Here is a 24,163-nt window from a genome sequence, read left to right on the forward strand (position 1 = left end):
TTCATAGAGTTCTTCCACAAGTGTTCCCATGACTTCATTTGTATTTCTTTGTTTATATTAATCGCCCATTTTATCATTTGAGATTTAACTACTTCATCTTCCGTAGACCATTTCAATAACAGTTTATAAATTCTTGATATCAATTTGTCATTATCACCAAACAGCATTCTTTCCAATTCTGTTTGTTCTTGTCTTATACCTTCATTTTTAATATCCTGTTCCACCAAGCTCTTAATTTGTTGCATTTGAAACCAATTATATTTATAGTCCAATTCTTCTACCGATTTTAGTTCAACTTTCTCACCATGCATCTTGCTTATATGACAACCACTTCACTTCAGAGATATCTGAATATAACTTTATTACTTCTGTTGGCACAATCCAGAGCGGTTTTCTCTCATCCTCATATCTTTTGTATTTTAGCCATGTATTCAACAAGTTTCTTCTTATATAGTGATGTGAAAAAAAACCCGTCCATCTTATTTTTCCCATAATACATATAAGCATGCCAACCAAAAATATTTCCATGACCTTCTAGTTTCAGTAGTTTTCTATTTAATAACGTCATCCATTCTTTAATCCACACCAAGCATACTGCATCGTGGTATAGCTTTAAATCAGGCAATTGGAAATCTCCCCTTTTTTTTGCATCAGTCAAAATTTTAATTTTAATTCTTGGGTTTTTTCCAGCCCACACAAATTCTGCAATCTTCCTTTGCCATTTACTAAATTGTTTGTAATCCTTCACAATTGGGATTGTCTGAAATAAAAACATAATTCTTGGTAGAACATTCACTTTGATTGCAGAAATTCTGCCCAGTAAAGACAAGTTCAATTTATTCCGTTTTAACTAATCTCCATCAATCTTGCACCAAAGCTTCTCGTAGTTGTTTTTATACAAATCTATATTTTTCATAGTAATTTCCACACCCAGATATTTTACTTTTGGAACAACTTCATACTCAGCTACATGTTGTAATTCTTCCTGTTGATTCTTTGTCATATTTTTACACAAAATTTTCAATTTTTCGTTTATATAAAAACCTGCCAACTCTCCATATTCTTGTATCTTATGAAGCAGCAATGGTATTACACAAATAGGATTTTCATTGATAAACATTACATCATCAGCAAATGCTCTATTTATAAGAAAAACCTTTCAATTTCAATCCCTCTGTCTCCTTATCTTCTCTTATTTGCATGAGCAAAATCTCTAAAGTCATTATAAATATCAATGGAGATAGAGGGCAACCTTGTCTTGTACCTTTGCTGATTATCATTTTTTCCGTCAAATCTGCATTTATACAAAGTCTTGCTTGTTGTTCAGTATATAATGCCTTGACCATTCTTATAATACTAGAATTAGATAAGGAGAGTTTAACCTTTTCTTCTCCATGTGTTTTCCAGATCTCAGTAATCACATCACTACAAAGTTCTATTCCCTCCACAAAAACCAACAAAAACACAAAGGAACACACAGGCAACTGAGTGCTTTGACTCAGGATAGGGGTGGGAGATGGGGTTGCTTTAAAAAGGTGTATGGAAAAAAGGTTAAACACCAGAAGGGCCAATGATGGGGGCAGAAGATCATTTGGCCTAGGCCTCTAACTCAGAAGTGTACTCAAATTTAGGCAATGGGTTTTTTTTGGGGGGGGGGGGTTTGCATTTGAAAAGTTTTATACCTTGTCTTTTATGTGCTTATGTGTTGTCATAGGTCTGGGCCTTTCTGAACCAGTGAGATGTTTGCCAACTTCAGGTTGGGAAATTCTTGGAGATGAGGAGATGGAGCATAGGGAGGGAGCCATAGTCCACCCTCCAAAATAGTATTTTCTCCAGGGGAATGGATCTCTATAGTCAGCTGTAATTCTAGGTCTCCAGGCTCCACCTGGAGGTTGGCAACCTAGTCTGAGAGGGCCTACACAGGCTTGGCTTATTAAATGAGTATTCACTGTAGTTGTTGAGCTTATTGCATGGCATCCTGTACTCCCACCAGCAGCTCTAGCCTTTGGCTGCCTTCATTCACCTGCCACATAGCTAATGACTGCAAAGGCCCAGGACAGTCTCATCCACGTTGTTCCAAGCAGAGTATGCTTACTATGGGGTCACAGGGGAGCCCATCTGCAGTACCTTCCTCTGTTTTCTTTTCCTGGGAATATGAACTGCAGGCAACCATAGTTTCAGCCTACTACATGCCTTCCTTCCCACCAGGCTGCAGGCATTTCCAGTTTCTCCTTGCAAAACTCTTCTTGGTACATCTAACAGAATTCATAATCTGTCCATAAGAGAAACTGTAATGAGAAGCACTGCCTTAGATCATCTGTTATAGAAACAATTAAGGAAATAATACTATGTGGCTCCTTTTTTATCTTTATAACCATCTAAACAGCATAGATGGGGAAAATTCCGTTGTGTTGTAACCTGCTCTGTGAGATCAGTTCAACTGGAGAAAATGGCCACTTTGGAAGGTGGACTTTATAGCATCATACCCCCATTGAAGTCCCTCACCTGTGCAGATTCAAAAAAATGTTGCTTTGGTATATGGTTGCCAGCCCCACCCCATCCCCCAGGCACCAGCAAGTAGGGCTGCCAGTTCCAGGTTGGGAAATATCTGGAGATTTTGTGTGTGGAGTCTGAAGAAGGTGGGCTTTAGGGAGCAGAAAGACTTCATAGAGATATAATGCCATAGAGTCTCCCCTTCAAAGCATCCATTTTCTCAAGATGAACTGATCTTTATCTGCTGGAGATCAGTTGTAATCCCAGGAGATCTCCAGCCACCACCTAGAAGTTGGCAACCCTACCAACAGGGGATGGGTAGGGTGGGGTTTCCAACTCCAGGTTAGGAAACTCCTGGCAATTTGGGGACAGAGTCTGGGGAGGACAGGTACTTCAGTGGGATACAGTGACATAGAGGCCACCCTCCAAAGCATCCATTTTCTCCAGGCAAACTGATTTCTGTAGTCTGGAGATGAGGTGTAATTCCAGGGGATCCTCAGGCCAGGTCCCTCAGGCTTGGCATCCCTACTTTGTTAGCAACAGCCACCGCAGTATAAGGAACTCCACTGTGACGGAAGGTTAGCTGCAGCAGCCATTTTGTGCCTCCTGTGGCAGCCATTTTGTACTCATTACCTTATGTCAGAATTCCAAAGGTACTGCAGGCTCAAAAAGGTTGAGGATCCCTGGTATAGCCTAATCTTAGCAGATCTAAGAAGCTAAGCAGCGTCAGTACTTGGATGGGAGACCACCAAGGAAGACTCTACAGAGGAAGGCAGTGATAAACCACCTCTGCTTCTCACTTGTCTTGAAAGCCCCTTAATAGGGGCACCATAAGTCACTTGTGACTTGATAGCACATACCACACTTAATCATACAAAGAAATCCAAAATCTGATCAAGGAATTAGTTCCATAGTATTATCAATCAACTGATGAGTTTGCTTCAAATAAGCGTTTAAAAAGTCTAAGAATCTAATAAGAAAATCCCCAAGATGTACAGTTGCCAGCCTCCAGGTGGTGGCTGGAGATCTCTTGTTATTGCAACTGATCTCCAGGCTGTAGATATCACTGCACCTGGAGAAAATGGCCGCTTTGGAAGGTGGACACTATGACATTATACCTAACAGTACCTCCCCCTTCCCCAAACACCCCCCCCCATTCTCAGCCTCCCCACCCAAAATGCTCAGGCATTTCCCTACCTGGAGCTGGCAACCCTACTGAGACATCAGAGCTACAGTAAACTCTGCAGTCACTGACATTTACACACTTCAGTCCTAAGCAAAGTTACACCTTTCTAAAACCATGAGGAGACTGTTATTCAAGACCGCACTAGTAACCGTTGCTTTTAAAAAAGTTTCAGACAACCTCTATTCCTAAGGACTAACAACTGGTAGCATACCAGAACTTCTGCAAATGATATCTAAATTAAACTGGTTGTTCTTTCAATTTGTTAATTTTACTGTTTTGCCATTGGATTCTAACTTTGTACTACTTCGCATGCTTAACCACTGCCCACCAGCTATAAGCAATTCTGCTCACTGTACCCCATTTCATTGTCTGATGAAGTGAGCCTGTACACAAAAGCGTACATGCAGCTGCTGAATAAAACTTCATTGGTCTTATAGGAGCTACTGGACTCCCAACTTTGTTCTTTCGCTGTCCAGTGCCCAGGCATGACAGAGCAATGCATCCTGGGAGATGTAGTCCATCAACGCTTTTGTTTTCAATTTAGTCTATCCGTTTTTAAAGTTGTAACGCGCCTTCCAGGAATCTGAGAGATCTAACGAGAGTTTCAGTGCAATCGTAACTAGTTTACCCCCCCCCCCTTCAACTGAGTTAGAAGGGTGTGCCTTTGTATAGGATTGCACTGTTGGGTGGGACTTAAGAAAACTCTCACAGCGCCCGGTTACCCAGGTGACCACATGGACTTCCTGGAATAGCTTCCCTTCGGTTCCGCCTTTTCTCCGCCTCTTCCTCTGGCCGGTTTCCCGCCAAATTGCAAAAGGGGATCGCCAGCGAAGAAGTGGTTTTGGAGCTGAACTTCTTCGGATTACAGCAAGATGAGCGGTGGGGATCACTCGCGGGCCAGCCATCCCAATGGGTAGGGGACAGAGTGCAGAGGTGTGAGAGTCCCTGCGGTCCTTTGCTGCAGCCGCAAGTCCTTCCTGCTGTTTGCCTTGCACATGTGCTCCCTTTTCTTTGCTCATAGTGAAGAGAGTTGGCCTAAGTGGGGGAGAGGGTGGGGGGAGACCCGCCGATTTGAAACGCGCCCTTTGGAGATGTATTTTAAATCCCAGCCCTCTCCCTTCTGAGTTACTGAAAAAGTAATAGAAGCTGCGTGATTTCTGAAGAATAGAAGAGTTTAAAATGAATTTAACTTAAGAAAACGATATTTTCTAAAGGTAGTGAGTCCCCACCCCCAATCTTCAAATACAAGTTTAGTTTAAAGCAGGATTGATGATTCTAGAATCACCACGTGGATTTTGTACTTTGAATCGCTATTGAATTGGATTAAGATGGGGATGTCTGTCCGTCTGTGTTAGTCTGTCCCGCGCAATAGAAAAAGCAAGATTCTAGTAGCACCCTAAAGACTAACAAAATTTGTGGCAGGGGATGAGCTTTCCAGAGCCACTGCTCACTTCTTTAGATACGAAAGCTCATAGCCACAAATTTTGTTAGCCTTTAAGACTCGGATATAGTACTGTTCTCTCCAGCCCTCACCTAGCAGCTTGCATATTCTGTCCTGAGTTTTATAACAACAGCTATGAAATGTAGGTTGGGCTTCAAGTGGCTGTCTGGCCCAAAGTCGCCCAGAGAGCCTGCATGGTATAGTGCGCCTTTGATAGGTTTGCCAGGTCTGTGTTGGAAAATACCTGGAGACTTTGGGGGTGGAGCTGGGAGAGGGCAGGGTTTAGGGAGAGGAAGCATCTGAGCATGATGCAATGCCATAGAGTCCACCCTGCAAAGCCTCGATTTTCTCCAGGGGAACATCTCTGCCAGCTGGAGATCACTTGTAAAAGTGGGAGATTTCCAGGCCCCACCTGGAGGCTGGCAACCCTACTTTTGATCTGGCAATGCAACACTAAGAACGCTTTCCTGGGAGAATGCCCCACTGCTTACTTATAAGGTATTTTTTGGGGGTATCGTTTCTCATCCAAAAGTTCATTCTGGTTTTTGGGCTGCTGAGATTTTAAATGATATTTCTCATCCATTTTAAGCCTATCCTGGCAAACATTAGGACTAGAATCTTGAAGGAGAGAAGATGTTACAAGCAGATTCCCAAGAATTTTATTTCTGCTATCCTATTTTGCATGGTGTAGTTGTTAGTGTATCAGATTAAGAATTACCATCTCTTAATTCTATACACAGTAGGGAGTGACAAAGGGGAGGAAAGAAGGGACGAAGGGGAAACTGGCCTTGGTGTCTGTGCCCTTGAGAGACGATCCACAAGTCACTCGAGGCCTACTTGCAAGGCTCAGCTCACACAGTGGAGTGAGGAGAGTGCCTCTGAGTTTGTGTAGAGTGTGTTTCTCCCCTGGGTGACGCGCCATGATGATGATGGCACAGTAATATTTCCAGATTCTCCTCTGGCGCTTTAAGCACTACTGTGTATAGAATTTAGCCATCATCATGGCTTTGTATAATGAATCTGCAAAATTAGGGGCCTGCCATTTAAAATTTAAAATATATTATTTATCTCATTGCAATAATAGCATTTAATCTAATTTTGCTATGGTGTTTTATATACAGACATAGAGCTGTAATAAAGAATACAAAAGTATTTAAGTGCACAGTACTCTAATAGCATGTAACACTTGGTATATTACAGGAAAAAATTACTTTGAGGGTATTGATGAGGGACCAGAAGCTGGCAAAAAAATGGCAATACATGATACAACTACGTAAATATTATTTTCCATAAAGGTTGTCAGCGTTCCCTCTAAGCTGAGTTACTGTGAGTTTACAGTTTTTTTAGCCTCCGGCTCACACATTTTTGACTTTAGCTCAGGAAAAATGGCCCCACAACAAACTCATTTATGCAGCAGCTCACAACTTAAATGCCAGTAGCTCAAGAAGTAGAATTTTTGCTCACAAGGCCCAACAATTTAGAGGGAGTATTGGTTATACTCAGGGCTTTTTTTGTAGTTTCTAACATATTGAGATCTGTTTCTAGACAAAGAGTGGCATATGAGATGCAGCATGGTAGGCCCATAATTTTCCTAGCAATTTTGGACTGAACTCTTTCGATATCAGACTCAAAGACACTAATCCAAGTTGGAATACCATACAATAACTGTGGGATTATTTTGGTTTTATAGATTTTTAAAGCCGCTGGAACAAACTGGTAGCCTCTATTAAAGAAAAACCGGGAAATGGCTGATGCAGTAATGACTGCTAAATTAACTGCAGATTTGCAGCGACATGACCAGGACATACTGTAACTAAAATGGAGACCTAGGTATTTAAAATGTCTGACCTGTTCTATTTCTTTCTTATCGAATAGCCATTTGTGGATTTTACAAGACTTAACAAAAACCAGAATCTTAGATTTTTTGTAATTCATACGCAGTTTGTTTTCTTGAAAAAAACTGAGACATCTATTCAACAGCCGTCTAAGCCCACCCTCGTACGAGAAAGAAGTATTGTTAGGGTTTGTAGAATCTTTCGGGCTCAAGTGCCGTGTTCTACTGGAGAAAGTTTTCCTTCAGACGTTTCGTTCTCAGCTGCAGAGAACGTCCTCAGTGGCGTTGCATCTCAATGCACAGCAGCCAAGAAGGTCAGAGCGCCTGCTCCGGCTGCAACGCCACTGAGGATGTTCTCCGCAGCTGAGAACGAAACGTCTGGAAAGAAAACTTTCTCCAGTAGAACATGGCACTTGAGCCCAAAAGATTCTACAAACCCTAATGATGTTACCAGCCGTGAAAACCTGAAATCTTTGAAGAAGTATTGTGTCATCCGCGTATAGCAAGATGGGTATGCACGCAGAGCCCAATTTGGGGGGATGGGGGGATTGGCTCCTGTACTTCTGTTAGTACAGGAGCCAGATAATTGAGAAATAGATTGAATAAAAAAGGAGCAAGTATGCATCCTTGTTTAACTCCTTTATTGAAGGAAATTTTAGGTGTCAGTTCCCCAGTAGTTGAAGTTTTGATTTGGCAAGTGGTGGAGGAATGTAGAGTTATGATTAGTTTGAGAAGTCTCTTATCAATGCCCAGTTGATGGAGTTTAATCCATAGTTGCTCTCTATCTACAGAGTCGAATGCCCCTTTAAGGTCCAAAACAGCTGCATAAAGTTTGGAATTTCTAGGGGTATTATATTTGTCAGCCAGGTGTGCTAGAGCGATACAATGATCTACAGCAGATTTACCCTTACTAAACCCAATTTGTTCAGGGCCTAAAACTTTGCTGGGACATCCAAGAAGTGAATTTAGTTAATAGATACTTGGCGTATAGTTTGCCTATAATGGAAAGAAGGCTGGTTGGCCTGTAATTAGAAGGAATTTTACAGTCACCTTTCTTGTAGATCAGGACTATAGTTGCATTTCGCCAAGCATCAGGAGTAAGGCCCGCTTGATTAATCATGGTAAAAAAGGAAGCAAGAGGGACAGACCACCATTCTGGATGTAACTTTAAGAGCTCTGGGGGAATCAAATCAGGGCCGGGAGCTTTCCCAGTTTTCAGTTGGTTGATTAATTCTATTACTTCGTCTGGTGTCACAGGTGGCCAAGCTGGTAAGTCCTTATCATAAAAATCACATGGCTTAATGGTACAATCTTGGTTTTGCTGAAACAAGTCAGAGAAATATTGAAACCATGCACATGATGGAATCATAGACATGGGGAGAGGCCCTGCATATTCAGACCCTGAGGTTATAGCCCAGAACTTCTTAGAATTGTTTAGAATAGTGGCTTGGTATAGTTGATCCCACTGATGGTGCAAATACTCCAATTTTTTCTTTGTCATGCTCTCCCTTAGCTGTTTTTTTACCTGGAAATACTCTAAAAGAAAAGAGGGGTTGATAGAGATTTGGAATTGGCTATAGATATTACGTAATTTTTAAGTTTTTAATACTCTGCAGTCTTCAGTGAACCGAGAGTTAATGGGAAATCAGAGTATTGTAAGCTGAGATCTTTGGTGTGGGATCCATGCTATCAATTATAGAGACTCTAAGATCAGAAAAAGATCTGAATTGAAGTAGTTGAGATGCCATTTGCATAGAATGGTCGTTCCATACAATTTTAGGTAAGATTTCTGTTCAGAGGTCAGAGAAACTGGTGGATGGAAAGGGGCAGCAAAAAGGTTGGTTCTGAGTGTTAGGATCAGAGGCAGGTGATCACTAATAACAAAATCCCCAATCTCAAAGTTCAAAATGCAAGATTTCAAGAGAGGAGACACTAGAAAGTAATCAATTACGCTACATCCTATTATAGAAACAAAAGTGAATTCGCGGCTTTAGGGAAACAGGTAAGTCCATTTAGCCATACTCTATTGAACTGAAGGCAAAATTTAGTAAGATGTAGGCCAGCCGAATTTATATGGCAGTCTTTAGATAATCTCTCTGAGGAAAAAGGGGGGGGGGAGAAGGGTGTCATTCTGGTTGACTTCAAGAGCTCTGAAAAATATCAGGTGGTCCCTGCCTACTCTCTCATTAAAATCCCCAGCCAGAATAATTTCAGCAGAGGGAAATTTCCATTCTAATGTTCCCATAAAAACAGACAAACAGACAAATGTTCCCAATATCTAGGGCAGGGAACACATATAGATTAACAATAATCAAAATGGAACTTTCAAAATCAAGTTTGACAGCTTGTTCTGAATAAGTATCCAATGGTAACATAGTAGCTCTACAGTTTAATGATAAGGAAATGAAAATAGTCCAACTCAAAAACGACCTTTAGGTTTGACTCTGTAGGCTGGGAGACAGAAGGAACTGAATCCTTCTAATTGGATCACATTGTGAGACCATGTTTTCTGCAAAAGTATGATATCAAAACTTTTTAAATAACTAAGAAAATCCATGTCATTAACCTTACTCCTCCATCTTGCAATGTTCCAGGAAATTATTTTTAATGTAGTTGGAAGAGGAGTAACTGAAAGTCAGTTTGCTGCAGAAAGTTGGTCAAGAGAGTTGTTCATATCATGGAATACACATAATGGTGTAACGAGTGAGTGGCTTGTAACATCCAAAATGTTCCTTCGCAGGCAGGCTGCCATTGTTTCCAGTCTATCAACTACTGCTGCCTTTTCAGATATAGGGAGCCCACTAAAGAGGTTCTGGACCTCTTGATCAAAAGCTTCTTGATCCGAAGGATCGATATCCTTGAGCTGGGTCTCAGGAAACAGCAGCAGCTTCTTATGGACGACATTGGGATTAGCTGGAAAATTCCCAGTTGTGCCTACAGGGAATGAGTGGCACATTTGCATTGTGAAAGACCCGTGTAGGAAAAATCCCTTTTGACTTTAGGTAAGCTTTTTCCTTAAAAATTAAGTTAGGTAAGGTTGAACTGTTAAATGATAAAAGGACACTTTGAGTTGGAAATAGGCTGTGTAGCAGTTCTACTGACCTTAAGTCCACAATTCCAGTTTGAGACCCAAATAAATTATGTGTCTCCTTACCAGGATAGGGGTCTTCCATGACAGGAGCGCTCCTCTGAATTTACAGTCAAGTGAACTGAATAAGGTTGCCGAGTCAGCTGCCATGTGTCTTGGGTTGTTTGCTTGGGTTGTTGATGATAAAAACTAAATGGCCTCAAATCTGCAGTAGCTTGACTATCAAGGTTATACTTAAGATGATTCAAATTCGATGTCTGTGGAGGTGAGGGCTTAACAGTTGAATTGTTTTTACTTCCGGCCTCCTTGTCTCTGACTAAGCTTGATAGTGACTCAGCAACATTCTCAAGTTTTGAATGTAGGGAATTAATTATCTTCCATAAAAGTTGTCAGTGTTCCCTCTAAGCTGAGTTAGTGTGAGTTTACAGTTTTTTAACCTCCGGCTCACACATTTTTGACTTTAGCTCAGGAAAAATGGCCCCAGAGCAAACTATTTTATGCAGTGGCTCACAACTTTAATGCCAGTAGCTCAAGAAGTAGAATTTTTGCTCACAAGGCTCAATAGCTTAGAGGGAGTATTGGTTATACTCAGGGCTTTTTTTGTGGCAAGAATTCCTTTGCATATTAGGCCACACACCCCTGATGTAGCCAATCCCCCAAGAGTTTACAGGGCCCTTGGTACAGGGCCTACTGTAAGCTCCAGGAGGACTGGCTACATCACGGGTGTGTGCCTAATATGCAAAGGAGTTCATGCTACAAAAAATCCCCTGGTTACAGTCAATATTCTATGCATAGGGTAGCATATATTTTTGGAAATAAAAAAAATCCAATTTAGATAAAAAGTCCTTTTTATGCAAGTATTTCGTCTTGATTATAAAGTGAAAAGGGAGACCAATCTATCTAAAGTGAAGGAAGCAGCTGATGTCCTTGAATAGTGAGAGACTTCAGTAGTGATGAAGGAAGGTTAATGTCCAAAGAGATCTAGCCAAGGTGATGAATGTGGGTCTTTGGTAGGTGGAATATTGCCAAAGCCTTAATATATCTAAATCTTTGAACTGAATAATATGACAAAGTACTAGTGAGAGATAGCTATTAATATTTAGCCTAGTTATGAGTATAAAATGGCAAATTCAGGCACAGTTTGTAACACATTCTGGCCGGACATGAGATTTCATAAAAGTCTTATTAACAAGACAGCATTTATATGATCTAATTAGAGAAGCCTTGTGCTGCGTAAAGCCAGTGTTCCATAGAGAATGTGCTTTCATCAAACTTTTAAAAAATAGTGGCTTTTCAGATTTGGGGCAGAAGTCCTTTCTAGATCCTGTGGAAATCTTTTGGTTCAGGTTACTTAGGGCTGAGCATTGGATTGGATGTAGATTAAAAGCATTTATCTGCCAGTTAATATAGTTCTCCTCTTAACAGTGAGCCATAACCCTGCTTCCTGAAAAGATGGCTATTAGATTTTTGTTTGCTTTACTGAATTTCATCCAATTCTTCCTTAAAGGAACTTAGGGTGATGTGCATGGTTCTTTCCACCTTCATTATATTATCAGAAACATACTGTGAGATAGAAGTAAGTCCAATAGCACCATAGAGACCAACAAGATTTTCAGGATATAAGCTTTTCTTAGTCAAAGCTTTCTTAGAATCAGCACTGGAAAGGACCTCCAGGGTCATCTTGTCCAACCCCCTGCACAATGCAGGAAACTCACAAGTACCTCCCCCTGCCCTCCTTTTCATGATCTGTCTAAGTTCACAGAATCAGCATTACTGTCAGATGGCCATCTAGCCTCTGTTTAAAAACCTCCAATGAAGGAGGGTTCACCACCTCCCGAGGAAACCTGTTCCACTGAAGAACTGCTGCGTCAGGAAGTTCTTCCTAATGTTTAGCTGAAAACCTTTTGATTTAATTTCAACCCATTGGCTCTTGTCCCACCTTCTGGGGCAACAGAAAACAAATCCGCATCATCCTCTGTATGCACCCCTTCAAGTACTTGAAGATGGTTATCATATCACCTCAGTCGTTTCCTCTTCAGACTAAACATAGGACAGTCTCCAAACCCCTCACCATCTTTGTTGTCCTCCCCAGGACACGTTCCAGCTTGTCTATATCCTTCTTAAATACTCTAGGTGAGGTCTAATCAGAGTGAAATAAAGCGATACCATCACTTTGCATGATCTGGACACTATAATTCTGTTGATACAGCCCACAATCACATTTGCCTTTTTCAATGCTGACTCAGTGTGTGGTCCACCAAGACTCCTAGATCCTTTTTCACACATAGTACTGCCAAGACATGTCTCCCCCCATCCTATAACTATGAATTGGAATTTTATTATTTTATTGCAGAACTTTACATTTATCCCTGTTAAATTCATTTAATGGTTTTAGCCCAGTTTTCCAGGCTGTCGAGATTATCCTGTATCCTGTCTTCCACTGTATTTGCTATCCCTCCCAACTCCCCTCATGTATTTGCTATCCCTCCCAACTCCCCTCATCATGTGTTCTGTTTTTGCAAGGTTGAGCAGGGATCTTTCCAGATACAAGCAGGAATGGAGATCCCTGAGTCCATTGTACCTTTCTATCATGACTGCTTTCTTTGTGACAGCTTCTGACTGGCTTATAAGGACCCAGGAACTGCATTTCTAGCTGTATCTGATAATGCAGCTTTGATTCCCTAAATCCTATACTCTGAAAATCTTGTTGGTCTCTGAGATGCTTACAGGACTTAAATTTAGATCTTATGCTGCAGGCCAGCATAGCTACCTCTGAAACTGAAGTAGGTGAGACCAAATGTGAATGCCTGGCCAAAGGTTATCCAGAGATTTTATGGCAAACAGGGACATGAGCTCAAGTATCCTTGGTTCTAGTCCAATCACTGCACCACACTGACTCTCTTACAGGGTTTGGGCCACAGTGTCAGTTTTATTAGCGTCACGTTATGTAACTCATTCTGGTAGGCATTTGCTATTTCTCATTGTAAGTGTACAACTCTTAAGGACTTGGTTTTATGCTGGTCTTGAAGGGAAAATTTTGTGGCACTCTTATTTCAGAGTTACTGATTTCTCCACGTTCTTCAGTGAAGGCCTTTTTGACTTTTACAAATGTAATAAAACTATATGCATGATGTGATGAGATATTTTATTGAATGACTAAAAGTGGTATGAAAAAAGCCTGAAATTATACCTGTTCTGGGAAACAACTTTATAGCTGAGTAGGTGGAAGACAGTCTTCTATCTGGCTGTAAATATGATCCATAGACAATAGAATTTCAGTTTCTTTAGGTCTTTTCATGGGTTAATCTGTGTAGAAATGAATGCATGGAAGGAAGTGAGATAATGCCTTCTGTTCTCTCCCTATGCATTCATCAGAAGATCTTAAAAGAGTCTGTGTGCGTACAACCTGCATAACCTCTCTCCATGTGACTGTGACCTTGCATAATGTGACATTAAAAATGGGTATGTCAAGGAATTCTTGCTGCCACATTCCTAAATATATTCAATTTTACCATGTTTCAGAAAGCATTCTCTTTCACACATAAACAATTAAGCTCCCAATCATGTTTTCTTTAAAATGTAATTTTGCCTATTTCTAAAATATTCTTAATTTAGGAAGGGTTACTAGAAAATATAGTATGTCAAAAATACCTGTGACCTTAGAGTCGACTGTATATCAGGCTTGGTCCTATTGAAAACTGCTGTGAAGATTTTAGGACTCAGCAGCTGTTGATAGTCATGCTTTGCCGGTAAAATAAGTCATCAAAGTTCTTTGAAAGAATCCTATTGTTCCTACTGAAACCTTGTATTTCAGCAAGAGCTGAAATGGTTTAATTTCAAGCCTAGGCTCACTTGAGCCTTTAAACTGACGCTCTGTCAAGATGTAATGACCAAATTGCTTTGTCTTGACTGGTGTCTTAGCTAAATGCAATTTATACACAGTACACCTCTTATATCTTATTTTGGGCGAAAGTAATGATTGTCCTTCAGGTGGGCTCCCTTAGGAACTGGAAAGTTGGAAAGAAAAGTGTTTTTCTTACTCTTCGCAAGTTGTCTTGCATGTTTTCTTCTGAAGTCTTCTGACTGACTGAATGTCAGCGAGAAAGTGACATCAGGAAGTAGAGCTGGTATAGTTCCAGAGAAAGGGAAATTTTTGGTCAGTGTCAGTCACTTCCAAATATGAAACCAACCTTAGAGCAAAATATTTTTTTTTCTTCTCAGCATGCCACAACCACAGCATTGGACCAAGAAGTTAGAAGTTCTCTGGTCCTTCATGTTGCTTTGTGGCTAGAGAAAGAGAACAAAACTATGGAGGTTTAATCTTAGTGAGCCTCCACATAAAAATCTCGGGAGAAAATTCTTCATGGTGGTTTGTACATCTTTGGGGGGTAAATAAGAGTACAGGTCCCATTTCTGTCCATGTACCTTGTAGGCTATTTCCAAAACAGCAATTTCATGTTGTTTCCTAAAATTCAGGGTATGGGAGGTCGCCTTCTGAAGAACAGGAAATGCTAACTATGGAGGTTTAATCTTAGTGAGCCTCCACATAAAAATCTCGGGAGAAAATTCTTCATGGTGGTTTGTACATCTTTGGGGGGTAAATAAGAGTACAGGTCCCATTTCTGTCCATGTACCTTGTAGGCTATTTCCAAAACAGCAATTTCATGTTGTTTCCTAAAATTCAGGGTATGGGAGGTCGCCTTCTGAAGAACAGGAAATGCTATCTCATTGTATAGAAAACCTGCTAATTAGATTTTTAGTTATTCCAATACAGAGTGAACGTGTATGAAGGAGGAGATAAATTATGTTTTTCTCAGAAGCTGAAGGTGGTTTGCAAGATGGATTGCTGCTTGTGCTGTGTATCAATCAGACACAAAAGTAGGATGATTATAAACAAGTTTTGTATGGATTCATATTGCTTCAAAATATGTTTGATGGAGTTTCAGGGTGTGCGGAGAGAAATACATGCTGCCTTTCGACTGTCAGTTAAATGTGTGGAGGTCGGGGGTGGGGTCAGCAGGGAGGTCACCTAGAAAGTTAGCAACACAGCAAGAAGTGCTTCACAAAGAACATCTCATAGTCTGTTTATCTTTTAGTTATAACAAATGACATTGTGCCAGATGCTTGCTGTTGGCCTAACAGATATCTTTGCTCCAGTAACTTAAATGTTGAAGCAGGGAATGTAACCTTTTGCATGTTTTTCCAAAGAAGGTAATGCTGAGGGATGGATAATAGTTGGTATTGTGCTGCCTAGAGACTGCAAATTGCAGCTTTAAATGAGATAATTCAGTCTCCTTTTGGCCTTTTTGGTTAGCAAAGAAGTGTTGCTTGCAAGGCCCAGGGCACATGTGAAACACTGATATTCTCCACCATTAAATTCCTGATTTGAATCCGTAACCTTCAGGGTCAGATACTGCTCTCTTAGTTGTACTAATTAAACTCTGAAGCCACTCTGGAATTTTACATAACAGTAATTGACACTTCCAGAGATTCAAACACAAGGGTCAAAGTACACCTAATAGATTATTTTTAAAAATACAGAAAAGTTCATGAAACCATTACTGGTACTGTAATTTATTTATTTATTTTAATATGTAGGTACTGCTGTGAAATGCCCTGTAAGAAACGTGATGACTATTTGGAATGGCCCGAATATTTCATGGCTGTAGCTTTCTTGTCAGCACAAAGAAGCAAGGATCCAAGTTCACAGGTAACATCCAGGCATGTTATGTTGTACTGTCTATCGAAAAACCATACAGCAATAAGTCTTTCCTCATTAGAAGAAATTTAATGATTGGGCTGTCCCAACCTATAGCTAGGAAATGTGTCTTTAAGTATTCTGTGCAGTAGCAGCTTGCAGTGCTTTTCTCCTTGGGGAACTTTTTCTGATCTGGCACTGCAGGGGAGATGTTTGGTTCTTTCCTTTCTCTGTAAGTGTAATTGCTCTCAGTATATAGTTTCATGCAGCTGATGGGAATAACTGCTGAAGAAAATCAGGGCTTTTGTGATTAGAGTATGAGCTGGCCATACATTATGTTTGTGTGTGCGTGCATGTTACGTGCCACAAACTTGCCTGTGATTTATGGCGACCCTATGAGTTAATGTTTCTCATGTTGGGTCTTCCTCTTTTCTTATTTTTGCAAAGTCTTTCTTTCTTTCTTTCTTTCTTTCTTTCTTTCTTTCTTTCTTTCTTTCTTTCTTTCTTTCTTTCTTTCTTTCTTTCTTTCTTTCTTTCTTTCTTTCTTTCTTTCTCTCCCCTCCCCTCCCCTCCCCTCCCCTCCCCTCCCCTCCCCTCCCCTCCCTTCCCTTCCCTTCCCTTCCCTTCCCTTCCCTGTTTGTCAAATTATATGTTGGTGACTTTTGCCCTCTTGTTGGATTTGGCAAACATAGTTTCTGGAGAAACCTACATCAAAGCTTAGATGTTTTCTTTGTAGATGTCAAACAGTTCAGTCGCACTCTAAACTGGAATTGGCTCCTCATTCGCATGCAACAAGTAATGTAGACAAACTTTTTCAGTCATCTGCAGAATTTGTGAAGATTAAAACTGGAGTTTTAATCTTGCTTTCCCTGTATAGGGTTGTGCTTGGAATTTCTTTTAAAAATTATGAATGTTGAATGAAGTTTTATGATTTAACTGAGCTTAAACTGATATATGCTCAACAGCTACTCTTATTTTGCTTTAGGTTGGTGCTTGCATTGTGAATTCAGAAAACAAGATAGTCGGGATTGGATACAACGGAATGCCCAATGGATGCAGTGATGACTTGCTGCCTTGGTCGAGAACAGCAGATAGTAAACTTGACACGAAATATCCCTATGGTAAAGACTATGTCTTGAATGTAACTGGTACTAAATTGCATGTGGATAGATGTTTTACCCTATTGTAACAAAAACAAAAAGGAGCCTTGTGGCAGTTTAAAGACTAACATTTAGTGTTGTTTGAAGTCTACTTCATCAGTTGCACACAGTCCTCCGTTCGAGAGGGAAAAAGAGATGATGAAATGCAAGTGCTACAGTTCGTGACATCTCTGCCCAAAGGTGCACACAATAAACACAGTGACTGTTCACAGCAGCAGTAATAGGTGATTACAAACAATGTTTCTTGTCTTGTTTAACCAAATTAACACATATTTTGACTCACATTGGTGTCTCAGCCTACAGTTTTAGTATCACTGGGGTCTGATATTACATTATCAGGCTTACTTGTATAACTAAAATAAAAATGAAAGGTTGTGGTCTTAAAATATTATGACAAAAGTTTCATAAGCAAATCAAGGGTATCTTTTTGAGGAGGGCTTTTTTTGTAGCAGGAACCCCTTTGCATATTGGGACGCACACCCCTGATGTAGCCAATTCTCCAAGAGCTTACAGGGCCTACTGAAAGCTCCAGGAGGATTGGCTACATCAGAGGTGTGTGGCCAAATATGCAAAGGAGTTCCTACTACAAAAAAAGCCCTGTGTTTGAGGATGATCCCATGATTATGACTGAACCCAAACTTTGCCTTTTGCACTAATGGTCACATTTTTTTCCTGCTATGCCAAGTGTGTATATATTGTGTGTCTCTAAATCAGATTTGTTGTTTGTTATAATTAGATATCCTTGATTTATTTATAAAACATTTTTTCATAATATTTAAGATCTCTAACCCTTGATTTTTCTTGTTTTGATTCTACAATGGAAATATGAAGTTGTTCACGGATGCAAAATTCTTGTGCTAGATAAGAGAAAAATAATGGTGATTTCCTTTTAAGGATTCACTTGCATAGCAAGTCAGCTTGAAAACCAGTACCATATCTCTTTATAAATGTTTGAATACACTGGATTGGAATCACCCAGTTTTTCTGCCCACTCACCTAAGTCTCCTCCTGGGTTTCTCCACCCTATTCCACTTGGAGTCACTTAGCTAACAAACGGTGTATTTTTTCCCTTCTTCTTGATTAGCTTTTCACTTTATTAATAAGCATGTATGACCAAAGGTCTTGAACATAAAACCAATACAATAGGACATATGGCAAGATAAAACATTACAATACTCATATACAGTATTCCCGTTAAAAAGTTAACAAACTCGAACCCATCTTAGTAGCATTTTAATAAGATCACAGTTGTCAAAAAATTGGTGACAAATCAAGTTATTTCTGGGTCAGAATCTGCTAACAAAACTCCATTGTTTCCCAGTTTCACCTAGACAAATAGTAATTCTATTTATTCAGATACACAGTAACCTGAACATTTCAGATGTCCTTCAGACAGTAATCAGATGATCTGCATCTTGCCAGTATTGGCTTTTCCAGATGGCCAGCCTGTTTGAACCTCTTTGTTTTGGATGTCTGAAAAGGCCTGATAGATTAGATTGTCGTAGCACACTTTTGCTCTCAATCTGGGCAAGTTATATTTTTGTAATGCAAAAGTTTAGCTTTGCAGTTTGACGACTTATTGTTTTCATGGCAATTTGGCATAATATACAACTTAAGCTTTTTGTTTCATTCCCCTGGTATCTTATCTGTACGCAACCAGAGGAGTTCTTTCCTGACAGCTAGTCTAACTAGAATAAGCATTTGTTTACCTCCAAAAGACTAGCAAATATAGGAACATTTATTTTATGTGCAAGATCTGCTTTTGAACAGATCTGCTTTTCCAGTATTATAAGACAGGTTCAGAGATTATTAACAGTGTGTTTTAGGAAACAAACATTTGAATTACAAGTCATTCTACAGGCTAAGCTAAACAAAATGAAATTATTCTAAGTTTCGATATTTTAATTATGTTTGCATATATGTCTCGTGTAAATGTTCTTTAGAAAAGAGAAATCGTGGTAATTAAGGACACATTCCAGTCAAATTTACATATATTAATTGCTCTGAAACAGGATATTGTTTGTTGGCAAGATAATTCTAGAGATATACATATGAAATTTGTCTTGCAGTTTTCAGATGCTTTGTCTGTCCTGGAATGTTGTAAAGTCATAAAAAACTATCCCATTAATTCATAAGATTCGAGTCCCTGTTTAGCTTGAAAACAGCTTTAAAAATCTAAAATAAGAATCCAGAGAGCTATACCATACCATACCAAACCTTTAATGGCATAACAGTTGCAAATAAAAATACAGAGAATATAAAAATTTAAACATTGGCGATAAAATCAAAATGAAACCGAGCTTACAGATGCATTCAAACATGGTCAGATTTAAATTTAAGTATGTCAGCCAAAAATTTTGCCACAGCCTCGCTAACCTCCCCTTTATTGTTCGATAAATAATGACAGGGTGGCAGAATAGACAAATCTGGGGAGAAAGAAAGCTTGCAAAATAAATCTTTACAGAGATTATGATAAAAGGAACAATCAAGCAATATATGCTGAATTGAGTCAGGAATATTCGCTCCACAGGAACAGAGTCTGTCACCTAAAGGAACTCGATGATATCTTCCTTGTAAAACTTTGGAGGGAAACGCATTTAGTCTATCCAACATAAATGCCCTGCAATGACTTGGAATGGTTAAGTCTGATAGATGATGGGGCATTTTGCCGCAGAAAGCATAAAGACCTAAGGAAGTGGGAGCAAATATAAGGGTCTGTTGGCCGTAGTTTCGTTTCCTCCAACTCCAACAGTCTCAATTTAATACATGTGAAGATATATGACTCATCAGAAGTAAAAAAATCATCAACCTCTATCCCCAACTGGTTAAGTTTGGACATAAGAACTGCTGACCAGGATGAAATATATGGGTCTCTTTTCATACAATCAAGAAGGCTGTTAGGATCTGTTCTAAAGTAAATTTTAAGCCAGAATTTAAACACTGCAATCCAGGCTTTTGTCTCCACTTCAGAGCAGAGAGCAAAGTAGGACACACATTTTGGCATACCAAGAATTTGTCTAAAGAATGAGACTTGAATGCCCTTCTCTTTCCTGGTAAATGCTGAGATCCATATAGGGATACCATAGAAAATTTGGGCTAGCGTTTTAGCTTTGAACACCTTAATTGCTGCTGGAACTAATTGGTTGCCCCTTGCAAAGAAAAACTGTTTAATTTGAGCAACCGAACATTTAGCCAAGTTGACGGTGTTGTTACGATGTGAAACCCAGCTTAATTTATGATTAAAAGTGATCCCCAAGTATTTAAAAATTTTTGTTTGCTCAATTGTTGAGTTGCCAATAAACCATCTCTGTGGGCGCCAGCAATTTGAAAAGACAACTACTTTAGATTTGGCATAATTGATAGAGAGTGAGTTACAGTTACAGTAGTCATAGAAAGCATTCAAATACCTTTGTAGGCCCACACTTCTACAAGAGAGGATGGTAGTATCATCGGCATAAAGTAATAAGGGGACCGCTCGGCCTGCTAGTTTAGGCGGATGACCATTAATAGGGTTCAAAAATTGTACCAGGTCAGTTAAAAATAAATTAAAAAGTTGTGGGGCCAGCACGCAACCTTGTTTAACACTGGGATTTTGCTAGTCAACTCACCACTAGAAGAAAATTTCACTTGGCAAAAAGTATTAGAATGAAGTTTCCTCAAGAGAAACAGCAGATGAGGGTCCATTCCCAGGTAACCTAGCTTAATCCATAGTTGGGCTCTATCTATTGAATCAAATGCGCCCTTCAAGTCAATGAAGGCAGCATATAATTTTTTTGTACCGGTATGCATATTTTTATCAACAAGGAAGGCCAGAGTGCAGCAGTGGTCCATAGCAGATTTGCCTTTGCCAATTTGTTCAGGACCTATGATGTTGCCTAGGCGCATCCAGTCAGTTAATCGGAGTTCTAAATGTTTGGCATACAATTTGCCCACTATAGATAATAAACTAATGGGGCGGAAATTTTCTGGTAACTCCAACCCCCCCCCCCCCCCTTTTTGTAAATTGGGATAATTATAGAATCAAGCCAAGAGTCTGGGATGGAGCCATACAGATCAATGAAAGAACAATTTTGCAAGGGACAAGAGCCACCAATTGGCAAAGTTTGTGAATACCTCAGCGGGAAGGCCATCAGGGCCTGGTGCTTTACCCGCTTTTAAATTCTTCAATAAATCACTGATTTCCTCTAGAGTTACTGGAGGCCAGACCGGCATATCAGTTACTGTGGGGTTTGCTAAGATAGGAAGGGATACACATGGAGCAGCAAAAATGTTAGAGAAGTAACTAACCCATGTTTGCGCAGAAGTATTTGGGTCAGTAACAGAATTGTTTTTTAGATTACCCGAAATGCAGAGAGCTATACAATTAGTTCTGTGTATCTAAGAAGAATGTGGGCTGCCTTTTCTCAAATACCAGCACTCTGTGTCACATAGTATACTATGTTTGAAACTACGGAGACTTTGAAAAGTCAGTGCAATATGGCTTTTGGGTTTGTTTTCTAAGAATTCAATCCCACAGGACATACTCAGACTTGGATCCCAGACAGAGGGTGAGATCCAGCTAGCTTTTTTGTTCTTGACCAATTCTCCTCCTTAATACATCATAACCATTTTGTTGGTCAAAATGGATCCTATCCTCTTATTTTTTTTAAATTGTGGATGTTGGTTGGCTCCATCCCAGAAATTAGAAATACATTTTGGATATACAGTTTGTAAGCAGACTGTCGATATGCTTAGTGGAATTTGTATGTGATTCTAAGAGAGATTTTGTCCCTTCTTAGTAAATTGTTGTTATTTCACAATAAGAATTCCCAGTAGGAAGCTGTGTTCGTATAGAGCAGTAGAATAAGTTAGGAGTCTAGTGACACCTTAAAGATTAACAAAATTAATTTCAGTATAAACTTTCAGCCTAATGGATTTACACTTCAGTAAGTCTGGAGCCAAGCCACTCTTTCCTCCTGATACAAGAAGTGTGCAATTCACATTGTTCCATTATCTGCTGAACACAATCTGAATTTTGATTCAAGGTAACAGGACGTTTGAATGTGCTCAAACCTGGCTTGTTGCTGGGTCCATGCCTCTCCCCTCCCAAAGGAATTCTGATTTAAAACTCTGTTTATCCATTCAAGTGTGTGGCCTAACCCAGGTTGGTCCTCCCGGCTTCCATGAGACAGGATTTAATCCCAATGAAGAATTCAGTTTGTGGTGGGGTTGTGGGGAAATGGTCACGGTGCTCACACATGTCCATATATTAAGGGAAATTGGGGTTAGTTTTCAGTTGGGATTCTTTCTTCACACTCTGCAAAAACAGAAGGTGGAGGAGTGAAGTGCATGTGCAAGACAGGCAAAAGGCAAAGCTCATGCACATTAATGCTGATTTCCTGCAATGTCTGAATGTCGTTCATTGTTTAGAACATAATACTATGAAGCAGAGCTGAACCTGTCTTGTACCTGGAACAAGGAACAACTTGGTTCCATTTTAAAAGTACCTCTGCCCTTAAGAATGCAGAAGTGCACTTGCATAATCCAAAGAACCTTCCTGTCTGTGCGTGTAAACACACAAATGAGCTCCTTTATATTAGCAGTTAGATGCTCTGTGGGAGCAGTGATGCCATGAGATATTGCCACATTCAGGGTAGCTGGAACTGCTTGGCCTTCAGCCTATGGCTTTGTTTCGTCCTGTAGGTGTTCACAAATGGCCATGTTAATGTGCTTAATGATTTCATTACTCATTGCAAGCCTGGCCAGACTGCTTGACCTTCATTGATCTTGGTATTTCTGGATTATGTCCCCGCTTCTTTCCCCCCAACCCCTTTCTAAATTTCTCTCTCGTGTGACAAATTGCGCTGGCTGTTTGCCTCTGAAGGGCGCAGGCATTTGCAGCTTAACACTTTGTTAAGTTTTAGATTGATGACTCACTTTAATGAATGTTCATATGAATATTTGTTGGGTTCCTTTTTATCTTTAATCAGTGTGTCATGCTGAACTGAACGCCATAATGAACAAGAACTCTGCGGACGTGAAAGGCTGCAGCATGTATGTTGCCTTGTTCCCGTGTAATGAATGTGCCAAGCTCATCATCCAGGCAGGTGAGGAAAGGTTTGCCAGCTTGGATTTGTCACTGTTGCCACACTTCCCGTTTGTGGGGCACCTAATCACAGATGTATTTTGGTTTTCAAATCGTGGCTGTTTAGATCTAAATTAATTGCACTATCAACTTTTAAAACCTTGTGTTTTCTCTACTTGAGCGGTGCCAGGTTTTCCAGTGCTAATTGCATCCTCTGTGATTCTTAGCTTGTTTTTAATTCAAGTCTGCAACTTCCTAGTCCATGAGCTGCCAAGGAACTGTGGAGGCATTGCATATAATTACTGTCAATTTACAGTGCTCTGACACATTTGTGAGGAGAGAGTTTGGAGGTGGAGGGGGTACGGTGGGAAAAGAGAATAAACTTGGTGTGACAAAAGATCTACTGGGAGTATATATGTAACATATTAATTTGAACATTAGACATGGTCAGCACTTGAAGATTTTATATCTCTGGTCATAAATGTCATAAGACTTCTGTGATCTCTCTTATAATTATGACTTTCATTACAATAGCGATAAATCTTCTCTACTGCAGCAAATATGCTGCTCTGAGTGTTGGGCATTTTTTCATCTGATTAGATTCCAGCATAATAACTTTGGCTATGATAGCTGGAGAATGCAGAGGGCTGATATGTTGCACAGAAGGGGTAGTACATTCACCTTCACAGGAACCCTGTCGTTGGAAGGTCATTTGTTCACTGTCCAGGGTGGTAGGCGGGCTTTGACCTTACTGCAGTGTTGTCTCCAATGGGGCAATTTGGGTTGAATCCAAATAGCTTTTCTACTGATGAAGTAAGTAAGGAGGATGGGTGTCCCATTTAACCATCGAGAAAGGTATGCTGGGAATTACGAGACTGGTATGGACCAAAGACAGAGACATGTGAGACAGAGTTATAGTAAGTAGGGGAATTGGGTGTGATTGAGTGAAAAAGTTGTCTAAGATCCAACCCTTTATTTTTTCTCACTTTTACTTACATGAAAGCATCCAAAAAGATGTACTGTTGATGGATCTAAACATGCTCCTTCTGACCTTAGACACTGAGATTTAAGCCTGTTGTTATGTGTGCAGGCTTTAAGAGGAGATTTGGATCTAAAAGGGAGATCACATGGATTCATAGAGAATAGGTCCATTGAAGTCTATTAGCTGTGATAACTAGAGAATTTCCACATCCAGAGGC

At 40.0% G+C, this 24,163-nt stretch overlaps 1 protein-coding gene across 1 annotated transcript in view; it reads left to right on the top strand.

The window, feature by feature from the left end:
• The first annotated feature begins 4,399 nt into the window (after positions 1-4,399).
• The window catches only part of DCTD (dCMP deaminase), a 28,165-nt gene continuing 8,401 nt past the window's right edge, over positions 4,400-24,163 (top strand). The window contains exons 1-4 of the mRNA XM_060246481.1: positions 4,400-4,592; positions 15,641-15,752; positions 16,726-16,861; positions 22,870-22,986. Coding sequence (XP_060102464.1) covers positions 4,552-4,592; positions 15,641-15,752; positions 16,726-16,861; positions 22,870-22,986 — 406 coding nt within the window. The 5' untranslated portion in view covers positions 4,400-4,551. The remainder of the gene's footprint in view (positions 4,593-15,640; positions 15,753-16,725; positions 16,862-22,869; positions 22,987-24,163) is intronic.

This window comes from Heteronotia binoei, chromosome 9 (genome assembly GCF_032191835.1).
Source record: "Heteronotia binoei isolate CCM8104 ecotype False Entrance Well chromosome 9, APGP_CSIRO_Hbin_v1, whole genome shotgun sequence".
Taxonomy (NCBI): Eukaryota; Metazoa; Chordata; class Lepidosauria; order Squamata; family Gekkonidae; genus Heteronotia; species Heteronotia binoei.